The 23334-nt window shown below is 46.8% G+C and overlaps 1 protein-coding gene across 1 annotated transcript in view; it reads left to right on the forward strand.

The window, feature by feature from the left end:
* Positions 1 to 216: 216 nt before the first annotated feature.
* Positions 217 to 23334, forward strand: part of LOC146809528 (immunoglobulin superfamily member 1-like) — a 788293-nt gene continuing 765175 nt past the window's right edge. The window contains exon 1 of the mRNA XM_085614874.1: positions 217 to 351. Within this exon, the coding sequence (XP_085471000.1) occupies positions 315 to 351 (37 nt within the window). The 5' untranslated portion in view covers positions 217 to 314. The remainder of the gene's footprint in view (positions 352 to 23334) is intronic.

A 23334-nucleotide genomic window follows, 5' to 3' on the forward strand; every position in this document is an offset into this window, starting at 1 on the left:
GTAGAGGGTACGTGCTGGGATCTGAGTGTACTTATGTCCCCTTCTGTAGAACTGCACTGACCGAGGCCCCTTAAAACAAGGCAGGGATTTCCAGGTCTTCGTTGCTCTTCGGGGAACCCAGCAGCAGTGGCATGAAGTGAACTTCCTCATTTTGGGGGTTTCTGAGTATGTGGTCAGCACACTAGTAATAGCCACTGCTTCCTCTCTGGCACTTTACTGGGTTGAGCCGATGCTTTTATCGGACAGTCGCTGAGGCTTGATTCAGAGGAGATTAACGACTGGAACATCCGCGGCACTGATATCCAGCTCCCGCCATGAAGCTAGCCTGCGGCGCCCTCCTCAGCTTAGCATGTGAGTCCTAGCTCCATTGTGTCTGCATGAACCAGAGGGGGTGATAGTCTGTGGTTGCAGGTAATGTGACCTAAAGTGGCCCAGGAAGGCCAAGAGGGGTAGACCAGAGTCAGTTACACCCTCCTGTAGAATGCATGTTGTATGTTGTTTGCATGTTTGTGTGAGTGCTTGTATGTGTATTTTAGTTTAGGAGTTCCTGAAAACACAAAGATCAATGATTTATCTGCACATTGTCGTTCCAAAGACTCCACTGTAGACTTGTGCATGTGAGTTGATGTGTATTGATTGTTAGGTGCAGGTTGTGTGTTTTTTGTTTGCATACGTGGGTGTGTGTATATCTGTATGCTTTTCCATTAATTGTTTGTAAATTTAAACTTAATATGTTCTAATATAAATTACGTGTCCTGGTGTGTGTGTTTCTGTGTGTAGTGATTTTTAGTGACGGTGCGTTGTGTCTATTTTTTGTGGGTGTATGTGTGTGTGTGTGAGAGAAAGTTTATTTTTAAGTGTTTGCAAAGATAATGACACAAGGTTTGTTATATGTGTCAAAATAAATTCTATGTATTTCACTCTCTGGTTGTGTCTGAGGGTGAAAGTGGAGTGTGTTTTATGTGTGTTGTGTGTGTGTGTGCAGGCGAGTGTAGGTGCGTCTATCTGTTTTCCATTCAATTTTGTGGAAATCCTCAATGTAGTTATATGCAAAGTTACAATTCCATGTTTTAAATCGAGGTTACATTCATGGTGTGACATGTGTAAACATGAGAGCATCTTTTTCAGTTACAAATGCATATATTGTATTCTGTGCTGCAGATTCATGATCTGGCCCGGCGTGGCCTTCGACCGCGCTGACTCAGCTTTTTCTGTTCTCTGTTCCTCATGTGCACTTTCGCTGGTGTTCCTGAACATTTAAAATGGTGTAAGATATACGTCTATAAGTACCATTTATCACATATGCGACGAATAGTTAAATTCTGCCAACGCGTGTGCAAATCCCGGGACACACAACTGTATTCTAATGTGTTTTTAATTTTATCTTGTTATCAACGTTATCTTGGTAGCATTCGACAATGTTACCTTATCTTGTTACAGTATTACCGTATGATTTCTACTGAGTATGCCAAAGTTCTGCCAATACGTGTTTAAATATCTGCAATCGTTTTGGAAAGTCTCCATACTTTGACATGCACACTAGAGGCGCACATTGTGCCGGTCTCCATACATGCAAAATGCTAAATGGATTTTCACCAAGTCTGTGCGATCTGCGGTTTCGAGACATGTAATCTCTTAGGGGTAATCCCATTGTATTGTTCAATGATAACGCATTTTGGGATCACAGCGTACCTTCTAACCTTTGAACTCTTTGTCCGATCTACTTCCACCTCCAATTTGTTATTTTCATAGATATGCACCTATACATGTATTCTTCAAAACTGACACAAATTGGTCAAATTATTGACGCTGCAAATATTGGATTCCCTATGGAGTGACTCAGCAACTTTAACTTTAACTACTCTAAACTTAAGAAAAATAATTAATCAATTCATTAAGAAAAATATAATTAGCGAAGACACCCAATATACAAATGGGTAGAGACGCGTAGCAATCCAAGTGTTCCAGTGTGTTGGCTCAGGCACCATCTGTAACAGGAAGCGAGCTTCCCAAAACATCGTCCGACAGGAACATGCAATGTGCTGATGGGGAGACATGTTGGCCTCCCTCTGAACGATTCACAAAGGACTCATTTCTATGTAGGCATTGAAATCTTGGCAGTCTCACACTGAATCTCTCAAACATATTCCCAAGACATCATTCGAAGCAGTCTCTCGCAGTCTCTTACTTACACTTGTAAACATGAGATTGTCACAACATCCACTAAAGACAGAGGTGGGGGCCTTGGAGCTTATTGGACTTCCAGGTATTTCTGAAATGCCTGCAGAAGTGATTGTGGGTTAGTTGCATATAGGTAGTGTCACCTTTTAGAGAAGGAAAGGGAAACCTGGCAAATTGAAAGTGTAAGGACAGAAAGAGTCACCATGTATAATATTGAGGAGTTGTTACAGGGTGCCCTGTCTGCAGAACGAGTCCCTGTAGGTCAGACCTTTTAGCCCCGAGCCCCACAAAATGCACCCACACTGAAAGACACTGTGCAGGTCCGACCACCATGTACGATCCATGCCCCATTTATTTAGACCATCTGGCCACGCCTGGCCAGAGGATGTGCTTGGTGGTACATACAATTGAAGACCTCCCTGTATATTCCCAGGTGGCTCACTAAATCCCTCCCCAACTCAGTCACAAATTGTCATTGTTGGATTTGGCACACAAAGTCTCTCAGACCCTGACTCGGCCGCGGGTTAAGCTGGAAATAGTACCACTGTTGGGAGCAGTCTGGCTTCTCCCTGGTGACTCGAGTAATCTGAGAGTCCTCAGCAGCTCTGTTCTCCTCACTTGCAGTGTAGGCACTCCCTCGGCTAGACACAGTCTCATTGTAGCTTTACTCTTCCTACCAGCTGTTCCCCTCCATGTTGTCATCCGCAGGTGTACTGCTGGCTGGTTGTGTCCACCTTCCTGAACCACAAGATGTTTCTTGCCACGGTTTCACTGCCTTTTCTTGCTGTGATCATGGTGCCCTTGACTCTCAGCACTGTCCACACCCCTGGTTCAAAAGGTGTCCTGAATTTCCACCCTGGTCTGTGATCTTTGATGATAACTTTGTCTCCTGGCATGGCCAACCAACACTTTCCTCGCCATGTATGGCTCATGCGCATGTTGACTGGGTGCACCTGGATTTAGTCTCTTGGGGGGTGTACGGTGGCAGGGCCCACCCTGGTAAAGTTGAGATCGTGGTCTGCCAGGGGCCATTGAACATCAAAGTCCACTGGGCTTGTTGAGTGGTGCAGTGGAGCGCTACGCGATACTCATGAAGGAACTTCTCGAGGCAGACTTTGGGACTGGCGTTCTCAGCCACAGCTATTCTTTGAGCTTTGTTTAAGATGCACATAAATCTTTTGGCCTCACTGGTGGCTTGTGGCCGTTGCGGGGTGATCCCTAGGTGGCTGAGCATGTCCTTCAATTCTGATCCTTGAAAAGGTGGGCCAGTGTGAGTTTTGATCTCTGTTGGTAGACCAAACATTGCAATTTGTTTTTCAAGAACTGGTGCCACATTTGTGAAGGCTGTCTAGTCAGTCACTTCGACAACGAGATATTTTGAACAGCTGTTGAGCAGTACCACTGTGATCCCTCCATCGGGAAAAGTGCCAAAGTCAAATCTTAACTTGGACCACGGGGTGGTGCACGGTTCTTACTGCAATGACGGGCACCGAGCTTTCAGGAGGCCTCATTATGTGACACTCTGGGCATTGCCGCACCACTTTATCAACCATGTTCTTAAAGTCAGGGAACCACACCTTCTCCCGCATTTTATCCGCATGGTTCCTTGGTCTCTGCCATGAACCAGCAGTGTCACTTGGCATTGTAGCGTGGTAGGTATTAAAAGCTAGTGTCCTCTCAGCAGAATGCCGTTTTGGATGGTACTGAATTCATCGAGTATTCTCCCCTTTTTTAACCATCCTCTCCTTAGCATGGCGTCTCGGAAGTTTTGCCACGATCCTCCCTGCACAGCTGCTTTTACTTTCATCATCACCGCATCTTCTTTCGTGGTTAACTCGATTCACTGAGGCTAAGTGCTCTCGGCCAGGTGGCCTGCGAGATCATGTGGATGTATCCTTCCGCAGCGTTGGCTTGGTCAGACACTGCATCGTCTGTCAGAGGGGGGTGATGGGAGAGGAAGTCTGCAGAAGTTTTGGATCCCAGCTGATATATCACTTCCATGTGGAATGCTGTAGATGGATGGCCCATCTTTTGATCCACGGTGGTGGATGGGGTGCTGAACCTCGGAAAAGCGGGACGAGAGGTTGGTGGTCGGTAAAAACTTTAAAAGGTCTGCCACTCAAATAAAGGTGAAAATGCCTACAAGTCCACTTGATAGCCAGTGTTTCCCTCTTGATTTGGCCATAGCATGTCTCTGTCGGGGACAGCACCTTGCTGGTGAATGCTAGTGGCACCCACTTGCTGGGCTCCATTTCTCAGATGAGGACTGCTCTCAGCCCTACAGGACTTGCATCAACGAGCAGCTCTGTCTGTTTCTCAGGGTTGAAGTAGGCCATCATCGTGTTGAGGAGGGTGTCCTTTATTCTCTGGAATGCATCCTTCTCATTCTGACTCCATTTCCATCTGGCTTCAGCTTTGCTCTGGGCTGGGAGTGGCTCGGCTAAGGTTTCTAGATTTGGAATGAAATGGCCACAATATTATGTGGCCATGCTGAGAAAGCTGTAAACTTCAGAGACTGTCGATGGTGCAGGAGCATGATTGATGTCGTGTGACCCCCTTGGGTAAACCTGCAATCCATCTTGGTTAAAGACATAGTTGAAGAACTCGATTGAGTATTGGAAAATTTTGCACTTCTCGTACTGCAACATGACCCCATGATCCCAGAGTAATTTCAGGTCAGCTGTGTTTGTGGTGTTCTTCAGCCATCACTGAGTGTATGAGGATGTTGTTACTCACATTCATGATGCCTTGCAGTCCTGGCAAAGTTTCTCTTATGGCATCTGAAAGACCTCAACCACTAAGGATATACCGAAGTTAAGTCGTTTGTAATGACACAGTCCTAAATGAGTGGTGAATGTGGTGATGTACCTGCTGTTTTTCGGAGAGGAGCAACTGATGGTAGCCGGCATTTAAATCCAGTTTAGAAAACCACCTGAAGCCATTCAGGTCCGCTATGATGTCATCCATAGTGGGTGTCATGTGGCGTTCCTGCTTGATGGCACAGTTGGCGAGATGCATATCAATGTAGAAGCAAATTTTGCGGGACTGGTTTGGGTTTTCAGCGATCACCATCCAGGACACCCACAGCGCCGGTCCGTCAATTTCTCAATTTTGCCCTGCTTCTCAAGCTTGTCTAGCTCTTGCTCCACCAGTGGAAAGGGACAGTGGTTACGGAGTGCCACAGGTTTGATGGTCGGGTCAACGTGCAATTTGATTGAAGGGGGAAGACCATCAAACAGGCCAGGGAACTGGAGAAGTAAGTCTTCAGTTTGGAGTGCCTTCATATTTGGGACAAACAACACAAGGCCCAGATCTTCAGTGGTGTAGCTCCCTAGAAGTGTGTTGGTTCTTTGTCCACTACATGGAATGTTTTGGTGGCTTCTTGGCCATGAGGCCTCATAGGGGTAATGGTGATCAGCTGCCATATGTGAAGATCTTGGCATGTGATGGAGCGAGTGCCAGTCTGGGTCAGAGGCTGTTGTATTGCTGGATCCCCATGGCATTTACTGACGCTCCTGTGTTGATGAAAGCTTTGACTTCTGATCCAGCGATACAGAGAACGCATGTGGGATGAGGCCTCCTGCGACGCGTCAGCTCACTCGTGAAGGAGATAAGGAATGCTTCCTCCTCTTCATCATCGGGGTGATGAGTCTTCTAACCGCCGATGTTGTGACATGCCTTTCAAGGTGTCTGACAGGGCTGGATCATTTCAGGGATAGCTGGCGGAACATTTTGGATGGCGGTCTTCCGCATATGGACCTTCTCCCTCTGCTTCCTCCATGGCAAACAGACGCAAAGTGGTTGCTCTTTCTGAAGTTTGAGCATGTGCGGCCCTAAGCAGGGCAGTCCTTCAGGGGGTGTTCTTCACAGCTGCAGTACCCACAGCGAGGCTTCGCTGGCAAGGGTCCGCATATCTTGGTCGTGTTCGCTCGCCCCTTTGTTCTACCTTGAAGAAGGTGGGCTTCTCAGGTGCTTGTGCAATGGCAATATCCATCTCATTAGCCCTTGTGGCAGAAAGGTCATTGGACCGTGCTAGGATTAGTATATCTTCCAGGCTTATGTGGGGTTGTCAGAGGATGAGACTTTTCAGGGTCTTGTTGCAAAACCCTTTTATTATCTGGGACCATAGTTTTTTCAGATGGTCATCCACAGTACAGGTGCTGGCATGTTTGCACAGCCGCGCATAGAATGTGTCAATAGATTCACCTTCACGTTGGCGGAGTTTGAACCTTTCGAAGTCAGGATTCCGTTGTGGCTTAAAGTGAGTGTTTGAGTGTTCTGACCGCAGTATCATAGGCAGTGGCACTGCTGGTGTTGGGCAGATGGTCAAATAGTTTGTAAATTTCCTCACCAGCGTAGTGGAGCAGGAGGGACCATTTGATGGCCCTATCAGTCTCACATGTGGCTACGAAGTAGTTCTCCAGTCGACCTATCCATGTTTTCCAGTGGTGCGACGTTGTGGCAGGGTCGGCAAGGTCACTGAAAGGTTGAAGTACACCCACGAGTGCATGCTGAGATTGGGGCTGCCTTTGAGGCGGGACCCAATGGGGGCACAGCTTTGGCATCATCTGCCGTGGCTGGGTGAGTATCTGTACGGAATCAGGCATGATCCACAGTTCAGCGCTACTGCCCACTTGTTGATGATGTGAAATGCCTCTGTGAGGTAGAACACCTTCTTAGGAAACACGCTGCACTAACTGGCTGTAGAGGAATCCAGGAAAACACAGAGGCAGTGGGGGTAGGGTGAGATACAGGAGATTCTCCCCTTTTATTGCCCCTCAGCAGATGGTGCAAGGCAATGCAGAAGCATACTGCAAGCAATATTTGCACACTTGGTGTGGGGCAGGCATGGCAAGGCAAGCAGAGTGCTCCATGTGACACTGCAGCAGGAACAGCAGCCAGAGGGGAGCAAAACTCACAGGGATGCCGGTGTGGTACTTGCCCGGTCCATATCCGCGGAGCAGGCTGCACAGCAGGAACCAACTGCCGCTGGTGATGTCATCAGTGGATCCCGGAGCTGTGGGTGAGGCTAGAATTCACTGTGGTACTGCGGGAATTTATTGGCAGCAGGAATCGCTGTGCAGCGTACCACCGTGTGAGCAACGGTGGCAGCAGTGTAGGCACGTCGGCATGGCTGCACAGCATCCGTCGACTCCAGGCTCTGGAACTGGCCAGAAGGATGCAGTAGACAGCAGGCACAGTTGGGCATGAGAGGGGCCACCATCATCACCAGTGTTACAGGGCACCCAGTCTGCAGAGCAGGCCACTGTAGGTCAGGCCTCGTTATAGCCCCAAACCTCACAAAATGCACGCACACACAAGGCACTGTGCAGGTCAAAGACCACGTCTGCTCCACCCCCCATTTAATAATAGCCTCTGACCATGCCTGGGCAGAGGATGTGCTTGGTGGTACATCCGGGTGAAGACCTTGTATATTCCTGGGTGGCTCACTACAGGAGTGTGGATCAAGGTACGGGCCGTTTAGAGGTTGTAAAACAAGCCCTAAAAAGGTACAGCTCCATCTCTCAGTATGGCTTTTGTCCGTTTGTTCCAGCTAGCAGTTAAAATGTTGCGTACTTTGAGAAAGAAGTCAAAATCAGGCAGCAATTACACAAGCCTTTGCAGCTTTCATGGACATATGCAGAGTAAATTAAATTCCATTCCAGTAATGTACGTTGATTAGTTTGAGAGATAAATGGACCATGTTGATGCCCAGTGGCATACTGACCTCTTGAACTGAAACAAAATGAAAGAATGAGTGCTATATCAGGACAGGCCCTTGTCATTATCTCCTGCCATCAGAAGGGAGTCCAAATGCCCTGGCCTCCTTGCAGCTACGCCAAGACATTGAAAGAGAGACTTGCATGAGTGTGAGTGCAGGGTGAGTTGGGACACTGTATGACTGCAGGCTGGGTATTGTGCCTGTATGTATGCAGGGTGAGTGGGGACACTGTATGGGTGCAGGGTGAGCTGTGTGCCTGTATAAGTGCAGAGTGATCAGTGTGCCTGAGTGCAGGGTGAGTAATGTGCCTATGTGAGTGCAGAGTGAGTGAGGATGCTGTATGAGTTCAGGTGAGTGGTGTGTCTGTATGAGTACAGGGTGAGCTGTTTGCCTATATGAGTTCAGGGTGAGCAATGTGCCTGCATGAGTGCAAGGGTCACTGTATGCCTGTATGAGTGCTGGGTGAGTGGTGTGCCTGAATGAGTGCTGGGTGAGTAATGAGAGTCCAGTGGGTGTGTGTGGACACTATGAGTGAAGGGTGAGGAGGTTGGCTGTGTGAGTGCTGGGTGAGCAGTATGCATGTGTAAGTGTAGGGTGAGCAAACAAAGTGCGTCTGTAACTGTAGGGTGAGAGGAGTGACGTTTCTGTGAGTGTAGGGTGAGTAATGTGTCTGGACTCTTTGTGAGCTCAGGGAGTGGCAAAACGGTGGCTTCTTTTTTTTTTTTTAAATGGTAATACGTTTTCTTGAAAGATATACTGAAAATACTTCTTTTACACCCCTTTTACACCCCTTATTTCTCAAATAAATTCTCTTGCAAGGAGATAACCCCCTGCATCCCCCAACTATATTTGATTCAACAGCTTTCTGCCGCACCATTATTAAAATGCACCATCCGCCACTGTCTGAGTACCCTCTCCTGCAAGGCCGAGGTGGTAGCGTTTCCAAGAGGATGGCCAAACAGAAGTTCAAAGAGTGAGAACCCTACTCCCTTCTGGTGAGAACAGGTGAGTAATTTCATTTTCATTAATCAGACGAGTTTTAGTGAATATTTCAAAGTTTCAAAACTCGACACAAAAGAATTTCCAAGTGAAAACGAGTCAATGCTACCCTATGGAGATAATGTAAGTTATCGGCTTTCAGGTAAGTACTCGGCTGGCAGAGTTAAGGTTCTGGGGCAAGACTCAGGGGTCTCCGAGGTTCAGGATTGTGCTGTTGTTACACCCTCAGCGACAACGGGGTGGCCGGGTGCAGAGAGAGTAGGCCCAATGTTAGCCTATAGTGGCAGGGGGCTTTTGGTTGGTGGTTGCTAGCAGGTAGGCCACACGGCGGTGGGAGTGGAGCTCCTGGTCACTTACTCAGGGCAAGTGGGGAAGTCGAACAGGGTAGTTGGTGCACCCTCAGCGGCACTGTGGCAGCCGGGTGCAGTGGGCTTCTGGGCCGTCGGGCGCCCAATGGGTTTCAATGGAAAGGCTGCGAGACGAACAAAGGCTGCAAACTCGGGGACGGTGATTCTTCAGGTGCGACCACCACTTCGAGAGGTAAGTTGGGAAGCTGTTGGTTTGGGTAGAAAACCAGGAGTTGGGCACAGGGGGCTGTGGGGCGCCAGGTGCAGAGGTGTCTTTAGGCGTCGAGAAATCTTACCCTCAGCTGGTCGCGGTTGGAGGGGGCCTAGTGTTGAGGCTGCAGGCGTCGTCAGGAGCGTCGAAGTGAGTCCTTGGGTGCTGGATTCTTGGTCACAGTCATCAGAGGGACGTCCTCGTGGTCTTTGTCCACTTTAGCTTGGGTCGGGCTCGGCGGGTGGAGAGTGGGCAGGATCCGCGGTTTCAGGCCGGGGCCTGAGGGTGCAGATGTTTGAGCAGAGCCACTGCTCGTGGGAATGCCAGTCTTTAGTTGAGCAAGGCAGTCAGTTCCTCCGGGGTTTTTGAGGTTGCTGACCACTGGAGACGCCGGGGTTTAGCAGGAGCAAGTTCGAGGGTTGACAGGCCGGTGGGGCTGGGGGCAAGTCAGTTGGTGTTGTCATCTTGTTAGCAGCTGCACGGCTGGTCTTCTTTCTTCTTGTAGTTTAAGAATCTGGAACTGAGGAAGGAAGGTTCAGGGTGCCCCTAAATACTAAATTTAGAGGCGTTACAGGTAGGTAAAGGGCAGGGACCAATGGGTCCCTTTCTTGGGGTGGGCACACCCCCTATTCTGCCACTCTCCAGTGGGAGGGGGGCAGGAGCCTGTTCCTGGTTGGCTGGGTCCCCCCATCCTCAAGATGGCGGGGACACGAGGTTGTGCTTCACCTTGCCTCCCCCACCTTAGGGGTGGAGTTCGCAGAGGTTGGCACACCTCTCTTCCTCACTTAGTTTTTCCCGCCGGGTCTCCCGCCCAAAGGGGGGGCAGAATGTAAATGTAAATGTACACATATTTATATAGCGCAAATCACCAACCGGTCTCTAAGCGCTTGCTTAGGGAACCCGTCCTGGTATTCCCCTGTGAGATAACCCAGCAGGGCATCCACAAGGTGAAAGCCAGGCATCCCGCCGCGAGGGGCCATTGTGGAGATTAAGCAAGCTATTGCCCAGAGTCGCAGAGTGTGAACCCATGAATCGAGTATGCACTGGAGCGAGAATTATCGAGTCCATGGACAATTTATGGACTCAAGACCCAGCCGAGCCGGGAATTGAACCCTGGTCCCAGGCTGACCTCTGCTTCCAGGTCTGCCTACTCTAACCAGTGAGCCACACTTCTCCACCAGTGGGGACCAGTTGCTGAGTACAGCAAGTGGTCTGGAGAGGCCCACAAAGGCAGAATGCCATTGAAGCTTCTCCTTCGTGAACCCTGCCCATCCTGGGGGAGGATGCTTGGCACCTCGTCCCAGGATGTGCATTGTTTCCGGCCCCCGAGAGCAGCAAGCTCTCGACCCAGGGGTCCAGAAACATGTCTGGTGGTGGCAGCCTGCGCAGCCACTCAGTCAGGTCACTGGTAGTTGGTCGTTTTTCAGGGGGCATCTCAAAGATGCCCTCTGTGGTGCATTTTACATTAAATCCCACACTGGCATCAGTGTGGGTTTATTGTGCTGAGAAGTTTGATACCAAACTTCTCCATATTCAGTGCAGTCATTATGGTGCCGTGTTGTTCGTAGTGACAACCTCCCAGCACCATATACTCTTAATGGCAGCACTGCACTTACAGGGCCCAGGAATGGACCTGGGCACTGTAGGGGTACAGGGCTCATGCACCTGTACCCTCACCACTGGCATAGGGCACCCAGCTACAGGGGTGACTGATTTATGCCAGGGCAGAGGTTTGTGGGCATGGCACACAGGGATGTGTTTACACACATAAGTGACGAAATGTACACCATAATTTATCCAACTAATTTTGCTATCTGATGTAGTTTAATCCGTGCAGTCCAGATATAGTGGTTTAGCCCATTAACCACTCAAATGAACAATCATCACGGGTGGAGCGACATGGCTGCTCCTATCGAACACACAGCCTCAGTCCTTAAAGAAAGAGTAACTCTATTTCTTTGTAAATTAATTTCTTTTTATTGTCCAATTTATCCATAGCTCAGAACGTTTTCAATCCAGTTTTTAACACTCACATGTGTGGCAGTATATGTATTTAGAACACTTCAAATGTTACAGATTGCCCATCCAGGACTTTCTACTGCAACACGACGAATACATTTAAAAACATCCTCGATAATGTGTCCAATGCATTTCGGGCATAATCTTCGCCCTTCATCAGGGATTCACTACAAATTTTTTAAAAACACAACGCTAAATCAAAAACTCATCACCTCGGTTATGACGCTCATTACAATATACAATCTAGTTTTTATACATGCCCTGTTTTTTAATCGCTCATATTTAATGTGTTTCCTGTCGTCTCTTCGTTTTGTTCTGCACCCAGAAACCAAGCCTGCAAAGGCAGTGTGTGTGTGCCAGTATACAGGGCCTCTAAGGGTGGCACAATAAGTGCTGCAGTCCTTAGGGGTCTTCTCTGGTCACAGTGCCCTGGGTACCTATGGTACCATTTACCAGGGGCTGTCATGTGGCCAGAGATGCCAATTGGGTTTAGGCTTCAAAGCAGTTTTAGGGAAGGAACACAGGCCCTGGGTACCTGATTGGCAGAAGCCTAGGGCACACTCAGTCAAAGCACATCAGCAATTCAGCAAAAAGTGGGCACTTTCTCACAGATATTAAGATAGATGCAGTTATGCCTACCGGTATTTGAACCAAATTACGGCCCGCCTCGTGAAAAAGACCCCCCCCTCCCAAGTCACTAAAAACATTTGGAGGAAGGCGGGGACGGATCCATGTGTCTATACGGCTGTAAGCACGTTGATGCTTGAGTAACACTGCAAACTCAGATTTCAAATTTCTCCGAAATTTAGACCAATTAAATAAATTCCACACTACAGTATATACCTACAAACATCTCAACATGTGGAAAAGCTCCATAATCCAGCTAAATTTGCTTCCTAACATTTGCATGTTTGGAATGGGATGAGTATTCTAACTCCAATCGTTGCATATTTGGCAACAAGAGCTGATGAGTTGATATTCAGATTTGTTGCAAACTGATTGTTGTAGTGTGACACGTTTGTATGATCTCATTTGTTTTTCGGCCTTCTTTTTTAGTCGATTTTTTTCCAGTTTATTTTTTCACATAGTACTCTTCTGACATGAACCACCAGTACTAAGCTATGCGTGAAAGGGTCACCTAACAGTGTGTTAAGGGTGAAGATGTGAATTGTTAAAACTAAAAAGACAATGACTTTGTTATATGAATGCTCACTCACAATAGGGCCACAGCAATGAAACTTCATGAGGATTAGCCGTTGCAAGCCAGCAACCTGGTTGTATTCAAAGCTTTTACAGTCAGAAGAATGATTGACTGAGTGACGCAGAGATGGTTCAGTGCACAGGAGAGCTGACGGAGTGTGGGCAGTGCACGTAGCAAGATTAAAAACAGGGGATCACACTTCTCCACTGTGGATGTATGGCAGAAGAACGAATACCATTACAAAGAATGGCTTTACAACGCTGTATTGTTTACAACGGATATGCCTTTACCACAGATGCTTGTACCATAAAAAAATGTAAGCCTTTTACAGGTAAGTATAAACCTGTATATATAATAATAATAATAGGCACATTTGTAAAGCGCCTGGTTACACTCGGCCAGTGTGTCCCGCGCTGCGGTGCAAAAAAAACTGCCTCGGGACTACACCGTATCCTACCCAGGCCTGTCTATCCAGGGGCGAAAAGATACGTTTTCAGATTTTTTCCGGAAGGTACCCTCCGAGCCCTCTAACCGGAGGCTCATGGGGAGCTTGTTCCATTGCTGTGCCGCCAAAAAGCGGAAGGAGCGGCTGCCCTTCCTAGCTCTCTTAATGGCAGGGACTCACACCTGGCCCTCACCCCATGATCTTAGTTGGTGTGTTGGGGAGTAGAGAGTAAGTAAATCAAACAGGTAGGATGGGCCCATCCCCTGAATGATACGGTGGCATACACACAGTGCCTTGAACAGGACTCTCTCCCTAATCGGCAGCCAGTGGAGGGAAACCAACGCCATCTTCGAGGAGACCCTCCTCGGAAGCATAAGAACCAGCCAAACTGCTGCGTTCTGTATGACTTGGAGTCTATGCATGCATTTAACCGTGGCACCCAGATACAGTATACTCAAATCAAGGCGTGATGTCACCAGGGCATGCACCATGGTCTTCCTGGCTGCAGTAGGCAGCATGTCCAGAGTTTTCCGAATGCCCTTCAAGACTCCGAAACAGGCCCCTGCTACCCGCCTGGTATGGTACTCAAAGAAGAGCTTAGTATCCAACCAAACCCCCAGGTTCTTAGCCTGAGCGCAGGGCGTGGGGGTGGGTCCCAGACTCTGGGGCCACCATGCCGATGACCACTTCGACGGGGCCTTCCCCAACACAAGCACCTCGGTCATATTGCCATTCAACTTCAGGCAGTTATTAGCCATCCATGATGCAAGATCTTGCATGCATGCCACGAAGTTGGAGGCTGCCGTATCCTGTGCTTGTGTCAGGAAACCACCAGTTGAGTGTCATCGGCATAGGACACAACCCTGATCCCAAACCCGTCTGCAATCTCCGCTAACAGCGTGACATAGAGATTGAACAGAGTCGGGCTCAGGGTCGATCCCTGCAACACACCTTGTTTTAGTTTGATGACTTTGGAATAATGAGAGCCCTGCCTCACCTGAAAACTGCACTCAGGCAAGAAGAATTTCATCCATCTCAATGCACTGCCAAACACCCCTCCTTTCCTCAGACACTGCAACAAGGTATGATGGGCAACAATGTCAAAGGCGGCACTTATATCCAGCAGGATTTAGGCCGCAGTCTGTCCCACGTCCTAATGGTTTCAGTGGCGAGTAGCAGGGCTGATTCCGTCGAGTGGAGGGCCCAAAAATCTGACTGAGTGGGATGCAGGAGATTGTATTTCCCAATATGCCCAGTAAGTTGCGTGTTTACTACTTTCTCCACAACCTTTGCGAAGCAAGGGAGTAAGGAGATTGGACGCAGACTCTCCAGTTGATCTGGGCTGATGTGCGGTTTCTTGGGTAGCGGAAGGACCACTGCTTCCTTCCATCTAGCTGGCACTATTCCTGTCCTAAAAGATAACTCCAAGACGTGTCTAATACATGGCTCAAGAGTTGCGATGCTCCCTCCCAGCACTTTAGAGGAAGCAGAGTCTCTTGGAGAGCCGGATTTGACACTAATAAAGATTTTAGTTAACAGCTGTGGAGGGGGAACGGTAAACCTATCAATGCATTCTATCTCTAGAACATTCCCTGCTTCCCCCGCGGTCTCATGGCCTACTCAAGCAGAGTCCGGGAAGGTGGAGTAAATTTTCTCCACCTTATCTGCAAAGAAATCCGCCACACGGTTGCACGACTCCTCTGAGCCAGTTGCTGGTACTGCCGTTGTTGCTAGGGAGGATATTTCTTTGTAGACCCTAAACAATTCCCTTGCAGAGTTTTCCGCCACCCCAATTCTCTCCTGGTAGTAGGCTGCCTTAGCCCTTCTAATGAGCCCACAATAGCTCTTCAGAGTGACTTTATATTCCTTCCTAACCTGGTCCGAGAAGTCTTTCCTCCACCGCCTTTCTAGGCGTTTACAGTCTGCTTTAGCAGTTCTCAAGGCGGTGTTATACCAGGGAGCAGATTTTTGTACTCTTCCCGGCATTTTTTGTGACCAGGGAGTGGTGCTGTCCAGTGCTTCAAGAATGCGGCCATCCTAATTTTCGCATGCGCTTTCAACATCTAAGCCCCCCGGCAACCCACCCTGCGAGAGAGCACTGTTAAACTTATCTTGAGAAAAGCCAGCCCACTTCGGCATGCTATTTCCCTCTTGAATTTCTCCTGTGCCTTTAACTCCGGCAACATCATCGCAAAAGGAAGCAGGAAATGGTCTGACCATAAAACAGGGAGAGGTAGGTTCACCACTATAGCCTCCCAGTTAGCGAAAATGGGGTCAAGCAAATGGCCCAGTTGTTGGGTGGGGGAACCAGATTTTAGCATAAGTTGTAAGGTTGCCATTTCCTGACATAACTCCCCCACATTCTTTGGATCATCAAAATGCATGTTAAAGTCGCCAAGCACTAAAAGATTTTCATATCGCAGTGCTAGTTGAGTGAGACATTCTATCAGGCTAGGGGAGAAGCGGGTGGGGGGTCCAGGAGGTCTGTAAACCAGGAGCCCTTTCAAGATTTAATTCATGGCCACCCTGATAGTAAAGAGACCAGCCTCACTATCTGCAATAGCAACCGGCTCTAGGGAGCATTGGATGGTGTGTTTAAATATAATCACCACCCGTAACCGCTGGGTAGTGCCTCTAAGATCTCTGGCGCAGAATCCTCATCCAGCCAAGTCTCAGAGAGAAACATCACGTCTACCTGACCATCTAAAAGCTGGTCATGAATCTCCATTCTGTCCTTCCTAAGTGATCTACAGTTCAGTAGGCAGCAATTCAAAAGTGAGCACGCCTCCTTCGCTTCCCTCCCAGCGCTAGACATAAACCTGCAGAACCTGCAGTCCCAGCTCTTACTTCCTCCTTCAATGCTGTGCCTGCACAAGTCCGCCATTGCAGGGCAGAGAGCATGCAGTTCTTGGGAGCTATACTGTAGCCCTACTCCAGAGCCACCAGGCGTTCTGGCCCGGGCCCCGACCGGCCGCGGATGGGCGCAGACGGGCTTGCCTTTGGCGCGCATTTGGTGCGCCGGTGGCGCGGCCGCTGAGGCATGCGGCTTTTATTCCTGCAATCTCCCCACAACTAGACCGCTAACCGGTCAAAGCGGGAGTGCCTGGCTCTCCCATCCCCGCCATCCGCGCAACGGTACTGGTTACCGAGTCGGACCGAGGCAGGAAGGAGTGAAGACTGAGCCCAGGCTTCCGGGGAAGGTAAGACTGCAAAATGCCCCCAACACTTCCTCTCCAAGGAAATGTATGCACTAATTATAAAAGAACCTTAATGCCAGCAAAGTTTAAAAATATTAAAAGAAATTGCCCACACACTGCGTAGCGCCGAGCAGTTAAGGGACACTGCCACTGCCCCACTCACCGCACCGCGGCCACAAGCCCTGCGCCCTTTAATCCTGCAAGCTCCCCGCAACTAGACCGCTAACCGCTCTCAGCATTGAAAGGGGACTCGACCGTGCCCCCACCATCTGGTATTTGTTACCTCGCTGCTGCTTGCCTCAAGATGCCATATATTTCCCTCATGGCCGACGCGTTTCGAGGCAAACGCCTCTTCTTCATGGGCAGGAACAGGCATAGCAAATCATCTCATTTCCGGGGTCCATTTTATTGGAAAATTCCCTAATTAACTTTCGCTTCGTGCATACATAATGATTAGTGCATCATGGGTATTTGAGTCCAGTGAAATGAGTAATAGTTTATTCCTGTAGTAGGTGCAATGCGTGTTGCAAATTAAAAGCAAATCTTCTATATGTGTATATATATATATATATATGTGTGAACAAGGTCGGAGTTTCCCGACCGAAACGCGTCATGGCGACATGGTGGTGAGCTAAATAAATCATTTTCGACGAATCTGGGTCTGCTCTTGTTTTCCGTCGTCACGAAGGAGTTTAAACAAGGATCATTGATATATATATATATATATATATATATATATATATATATATATATATATATATATATATATATATATATATATATTGAACCAAAAGCTTTAACCTCTTAAAGCAGGCAATGCACTCCGAGCCGATAGATTTGAAGATTTTATTCCACCATACTGACAAACCGGTTTCGGTCTTCGCGACCTTTTTCAATGTCAGAGTCCTATTAAAGTTGTTACTTTAAATACACTGATGTTCAAAACAGAGAGAAAAGACTCCTGCACTTAAATGGGCATAGAAAAAGGACCACTGTAATCGTTGTTACAAACGCAGTGGCCATCTTATAGTTTCTCGCTACCAATGGCCGGCATGTAATTCACAATACCATTCTAACAAATCATTCCTAAGGGACAGAAAATTATCATTCATTTCAATAGTATTACTATCAAATAAAATGTTGATTTATAATTCATATATTTATTTCATTCCTATTTCCACCCTTAGGTTGCTGGTTATTATGCCCTGAATGGGCTGTGCCGTTATTGCTCTCTGATCTAACCACATTCTATAATTTATATTATTATATTGAACACCTGTCATGTATTTTAACACAAAAAAGAAGAAAAAGGAGAAAAAATTGGCTGAATAAAGTTAAAGTTAAAATCAAAATTGTGTTCCATCTTCTGTTTCTTTAAAAAAAAACACAAAAAAAAACAATATATATATATATATATATTCACTGAAAAAACCATAGGTTTCATGTACGTTATACTTAGGAATTGGCATTTAAAAAACCTTAGAAATTCACTGAAAAAACCATAGGTTTCAGGGGCGTTATAGTTAGCTGGACATTTCCCTCGTACAACAACCTGGAAATTCCCCTGTTATAGTTAGTTCAGCTAACTATAACTCGCGTCCCCGCAATGCACTGCTAATGACGTCACAAATTACATCACTCATGACATGGTCAGTGACATCACTGAGGACATCACTGACGACATCTCAAATGACATCACTGATGATGTCATCCAGCGAGTCTGTGTTTCTGTAAAGTTTAAATATGTTTAATATATATAGGGAAAGGCCTATGGAAGAATGAGTGAGTGTATAAGTGTGTGAATGGATAAAGTTCCTAATACCCGCCTTCTCTGAACAGTTAGCTTGCTGCCCCATCCCCCTTCTCACTATCCTCTGTTGTGTGAATCCATGGACTAGCCTCCTCCCTCCTGCCATGCATGGTCTGATGTGCTGCCACTGCCCTCAATTTAGTATGATGTACCAGTCCACTCCTCATGCCCTCCATTGCCCAATTCTATGCCCCATCATTGACCTCCTGCTTAAACTCTGTGCTTAGCTTGCTGCCCCTATTCTCCTTCCCCCTGCCCTCCGATGTCTTTGTGCATGCCCCTGCTCCATCCTTTTTGCCCACCATGTTCCATGGACCTGCCACTCCTATCTACTCTGAGTGTTCTGTTGAGCTGCCACTCCCCTCCCACCTGCGATGACTGTAACCTGTCCCTGCCACCTCCACCCTGCCTGTCCACATGCCATGCCCTATCCTCTTCCTCCTGTCCTACATGGTCCATTGTACTGCCACACCCTTCTGCCCTCCCTGGTCTGTTGTGCTGCAACTGCTCCTCCTGCCTGCCCCGTGCGGTCTGTTGTGAGGCCCCTTCCCCTGAACTTTCTTGTCTGTGCACAGGTCCTGACCCTCTCTTCTATCCTCCATCGTCCTTTGTGCATGCCCCTGCACCCTCCTTCTTGCCCATCATAGCCATTGTGATGCCACTAACCCTCCCACTTGCCATGCATGGTCTTCTGTGCTGCCATGGCCCCTCCCACCTTCCCTGTGTGGTCAGTTAGCTGCCCCTGAACCCCTCCCACCTTCCCTCCATGGTCTGTGTGTATGCCATCACAGTCTCACTGTTGCTCTTCATGGTGTGTCTTGCTTCTACGGCCCATCCTGCCTGACCTCCATGGCTATCTTGCTGCTCCTGCCCTGCCCCCTTGCCCCCAGCCCTCTGTTTACATGTGCAGACCCTTACTTCCTCCCTCCTGGCTTGTCTGTTCCATTGTAATGCCCCTGATCCGTCCCTCCTGCCCTTTATGGTCTGTTATGCTGCAGCTTTCTCTCCTGTCTGTCCATTATGGTCAGCTAGCTACCATTGCCTCTTGCCCCTCTGTTGTCTGTTGTCCATGTGCATGGTCCTGTCCCCTCCCTCTTGCTTTCTATGGATTGTTGTGCTGCACTCCCGTCCCGCATGCCCTGTGTGGTGTATTGTGCTGCTGCAAACCCTAATGCCTGCCCTGCAGGGTCAGTTTGGTGCACCTCTCCATGTCCCTCCTGTCCTCTGTAATCCAAGTCCATGTCCCTACTCCATTTCCTTCCATGATCCAATGTACCATACTTGCGAATATTTTGAACTTGGTAAGAGGGAGATTTTGAAAAAAAACTGGGGTATTGATTTTCCCCTTTGAGTTACATTGAAAAAGAGGAGATTGTAGACAGGAGACAGATCAAATAAAGCCCATTTGAGCTTAAAAACATTGGACGTTTCCTGGCTGAATCGGGTCTGTTGGCATGTATGGTTGTACTACCATTGCCTCTTCCTTCTGCCCACAATGGTCTATTACATTGCCACAGCCTCTCTTGCAAGTCCTGTATTGTTGGTTTGTTGTCCCTGCCCCCCTTTCCACTGCCCTCCATAGTCTGTTGTGCTGCCACGGCCCTTCCTGCCTGCTCAGTGTGGTTAAATTGTTGCCTTTGCACCCTCCTACCTGCCTTCAATTTTCAGAGTCCGTGCCCCTGGCCTCTGCCTCTCAACAGTATCCTAATGAACAACTAGATTGCTAACATTCTACATTTATTACAAAAGTGTGGAACGCCTGACGTCATCTTGATGTAATCAAAACTGTAATACCAAGAGCATTTCCTTTAGAAATTACATATATGAGAGGGTCTTATTGGCATCAAAATTATGGTTAGTGCTCTAAAAGACTAAAATAAGGACATATTTTCTGAGTTTTCAAATAGCGACAAAGCACTTTTAAATTATTTGTTACCTTTATGTTTTTTTATACAGTTGACCACTTGATTAAATGTTGCACTTAGGGGAGAGGATGTGGTGTTACTTCCAGAACTGCAGACTTTGCAACTGGGGAACCAGGTTGGAGTTTCTGCTTCAGCTCGACATTCTGTGATTCTGGTCAAATCACTTAGTCTCCCCATGTCTACAACCAAAATGAATTTGTTCTTGTGTGATGTAACCAATGCTCATGTAAAGCACTCCAATACCTGACAAGTATGCACTATATAACACTGCAAAAACACAAAATAATAAGTGTTTTGCACACTTCTGTCATTGGGCTATATTTGGGCTAGATCTGGGTGATTTTGGGCTACATTTGGGCTCTTTTGTCTCCGGTGGCCATCTTGGGAGATTTATTTGTTATGAAGTTTCCTAATTTCCTCATGTACTGCAGTCTCCTCAGTAGGAAATGCTTACAGTTTTTTACTTTGATTCCATCATGAAGGTATTCAGATATGTCACACATTTGCCATAAATTCTGAATGTTAGCACTCTAGTTGCTCATTAGATCACTGTAGTAAAACTACTGTTCACCATGGAAGTCTGCTCCTGGTATTAAAAGTGCATGTTTCAGTCTGCATGTCAGAATTTTTTAATGAAATAGAAGAGGATTTGAGAAGTCACTCAAAATGTGCCCTCATTTTCTTTCTTCAGCATTATTCATAATTTCTATGGCAAAATGAACCCCCTCATTGTGTTCCTTTTTAAATTAAATGTTTTAAGTGTTACCAGTTTATTCCAATCAAGATGGCTTCAGGTGTTCCATACTTTTTGTCATAATGAAGACAGTAAGCGCTCTAGTTGTTTTTAAGCACACTCTGGGACATTCTGTCATTGGGCTATACTTGGGCTACATCTGGGTGATATTTGGGCTACATTTGGGCTCTTTTGTCTCTGGTGGCCATCTTGGGAGACTTATTTGTTATGAAGTTTCCTAATTTTCTCATTTACTGCAGTCTCCTCAGTAGGAAATACTTTCAGTTTTTTACTTTGATTCCATCAAGAAGGCATTCAGATGTGTCACACATTTGCCATAAATTCAGAATGTTAGCACTCTTTTTGCTCATTAGATCACTGTAGTAAAGCTACTGCTCACCAGGGAAAACTGCTGCTGGTATTGAAAGCGCATGTTTCAGTCTGCATGTCAGAATTTTTTTATGAAATAGAAGAGGATTTGAGAAGTCACTCAAAATGTGCCCTAATTTTTCTTTCTGCAGCACTAATCATACTTTTTATGGAAAAATGAACCCCCTCATTTTGTTCCTTTTTAAATTAAATGTTTTAAGAGTTACCACTTTAATCCAAGCAAGATGGCTTCAGGTGTGCCATACGTTTATCATAAGTAGGACTGTTAGCGCTCTAGTTGTTTTTTGGAACACTCTGGGAAGCTGCAGTAGAACACAAAGGAATCAACTGACAGTCTCTGCCCTTGTTGGATGTACATGTTTTACTGAGAATGTCAGACTTCATTCTCACATGACTGAGAAAGATAATGTGAATTTACAGAAAATAAGCTCTCAGTTTAGCTTATAGATCACCTTCCAAACCTCTCTGGGAAAAGCATGAGAAAATATTTTTCTCTCAATCATGATATCCCAGCAGAAGGCTTTTTCACATGGTGAACTCACCTTAGAACATACCACAATTCCTAAAATGAGTATGGTACCATCAACAAATGATTTATAATGTAACTAAAGTCTTAAGACCTTCTATTAACTGCAATGCTTTTTAATAAGGTGCTATCATGTATATTGGTCCCAAGATGGCTGCTAACACTTCTTGGATGAAGTGCTGACAGCCAATGAGATCTCAGGATGAGATGTGTGGTTAGGCTCCGCCCACATATATATATGATTTTACTTTTGATTTTCTCAGGAACTACTGAACAGATTGACTCCATATATGCAAAAGGCACATCCCTGAGCTGAGGACTACCTCTCTGCCAAATTTCAAGTAATTCTGTTCAGCCGTTCGGGCTGTACCTTGGACTAAAGGTCCCTATGGATAATTGCATGGGGAAAACACGTTTTGGGACCCCCCTTTTTTCTCAGCCCCCGCTTGACGAATCCCCCCGAGACTTTCAGGGTAGGAGTGGAGCGGAGCGCCCCACCTATTTTTGAAAATTTCGCGAGGATTCGTCAACCGACGCCAAAGTTATTCCAAATAGAATGTTGCGGATTTCCTATGGAAACACGGTCCTAACTATAACTATCTACTGGCGACCGCCAGTAGATAATATATATATATATGTATATATATTTGTATATATATATATATATATATATGCCGATTCCTCGTTCACAACAGTCTTCTCCCAGACAAAACGAGAATGGACCCAGGTATTGTGCACATATTATTTATTCACGCACAAACAATTTCGCCCTGATGCATTTCGGCAGTTACCTGCCTTGATCACATGACAGCGTTGACCTGTTTGATCACATTATTTAAAATGACAGTGCACACCATCCAATTAATGGACATGGAAAAAATACATACATGTATGAAAGGATTTTCCCCTGTTGACATATAAAATTATTTGCTCAAATCCAGAATGTTAATTATAATATAGTGTTATAACATATCTGACATGTAATTTCAAGCATTAATTCCCGGTTAATATCATTCTCCTTAACCTGAAAAATATTTTGCTCAAATGCATAATTGTCAATAATATTCATAATTTCCAGTCCAAACTCCATTGGCTAATAACAACCCTCTAAATTGCAAATTCTACTAAGTGTTCCAAATATTCAAAAAACTGCTAAGATAAATAAAGTGCTTAATGCTTGAAAAAATTATAAAAATATATCCAACATTGCCATCAGCATCCATTAATAACCTAATGTCTTTTTTTAATATATATTATATATGATGTGCCGATGATATAAATAAAGTGCAAAAATAGCATGTGCGGGAGCGCTAGGTGGCGCTGGACCATCATGGCCGCACTTCAGTGAGGCTCTCGCCGGCCGGGCGAAACTAAACCTTGCAGCACTATCCTCCGGACCAGTTACAAACAACCCAACGCTACCGACGGGCAGCACAGCTTTGCGGGACCACTCGGTGCAAGTTTGCAGACAGTGAGCGACCTGGTGGTGAAGATATCGCTCGCTACAGACAGTGGGCGCAGTGCAGCGCGTGGAACGGAACTGCGGAGCGGCGGCTACTGACAACGCGAGCCTGGGGATTCGTTGGGCCTTGTGGGCCGAGGGCGAGACGTCGACTGTGGCCGGCGCT

This window comes from Triturus cristatus, chromosome 7 (genome assembly GCF_964204655.1).
Source record: "Triturus cristatus chromosome 7, aTriCri1.1, whole genome shotgun sequence".
In the NCBI taxonomy this organism is placed as follows: domain Eukaryota; kingdom Metazoa; phylum Chordata; class Amphibia; order Caudata; family Salamandridae; genus Triturus; species Triturus cristatus.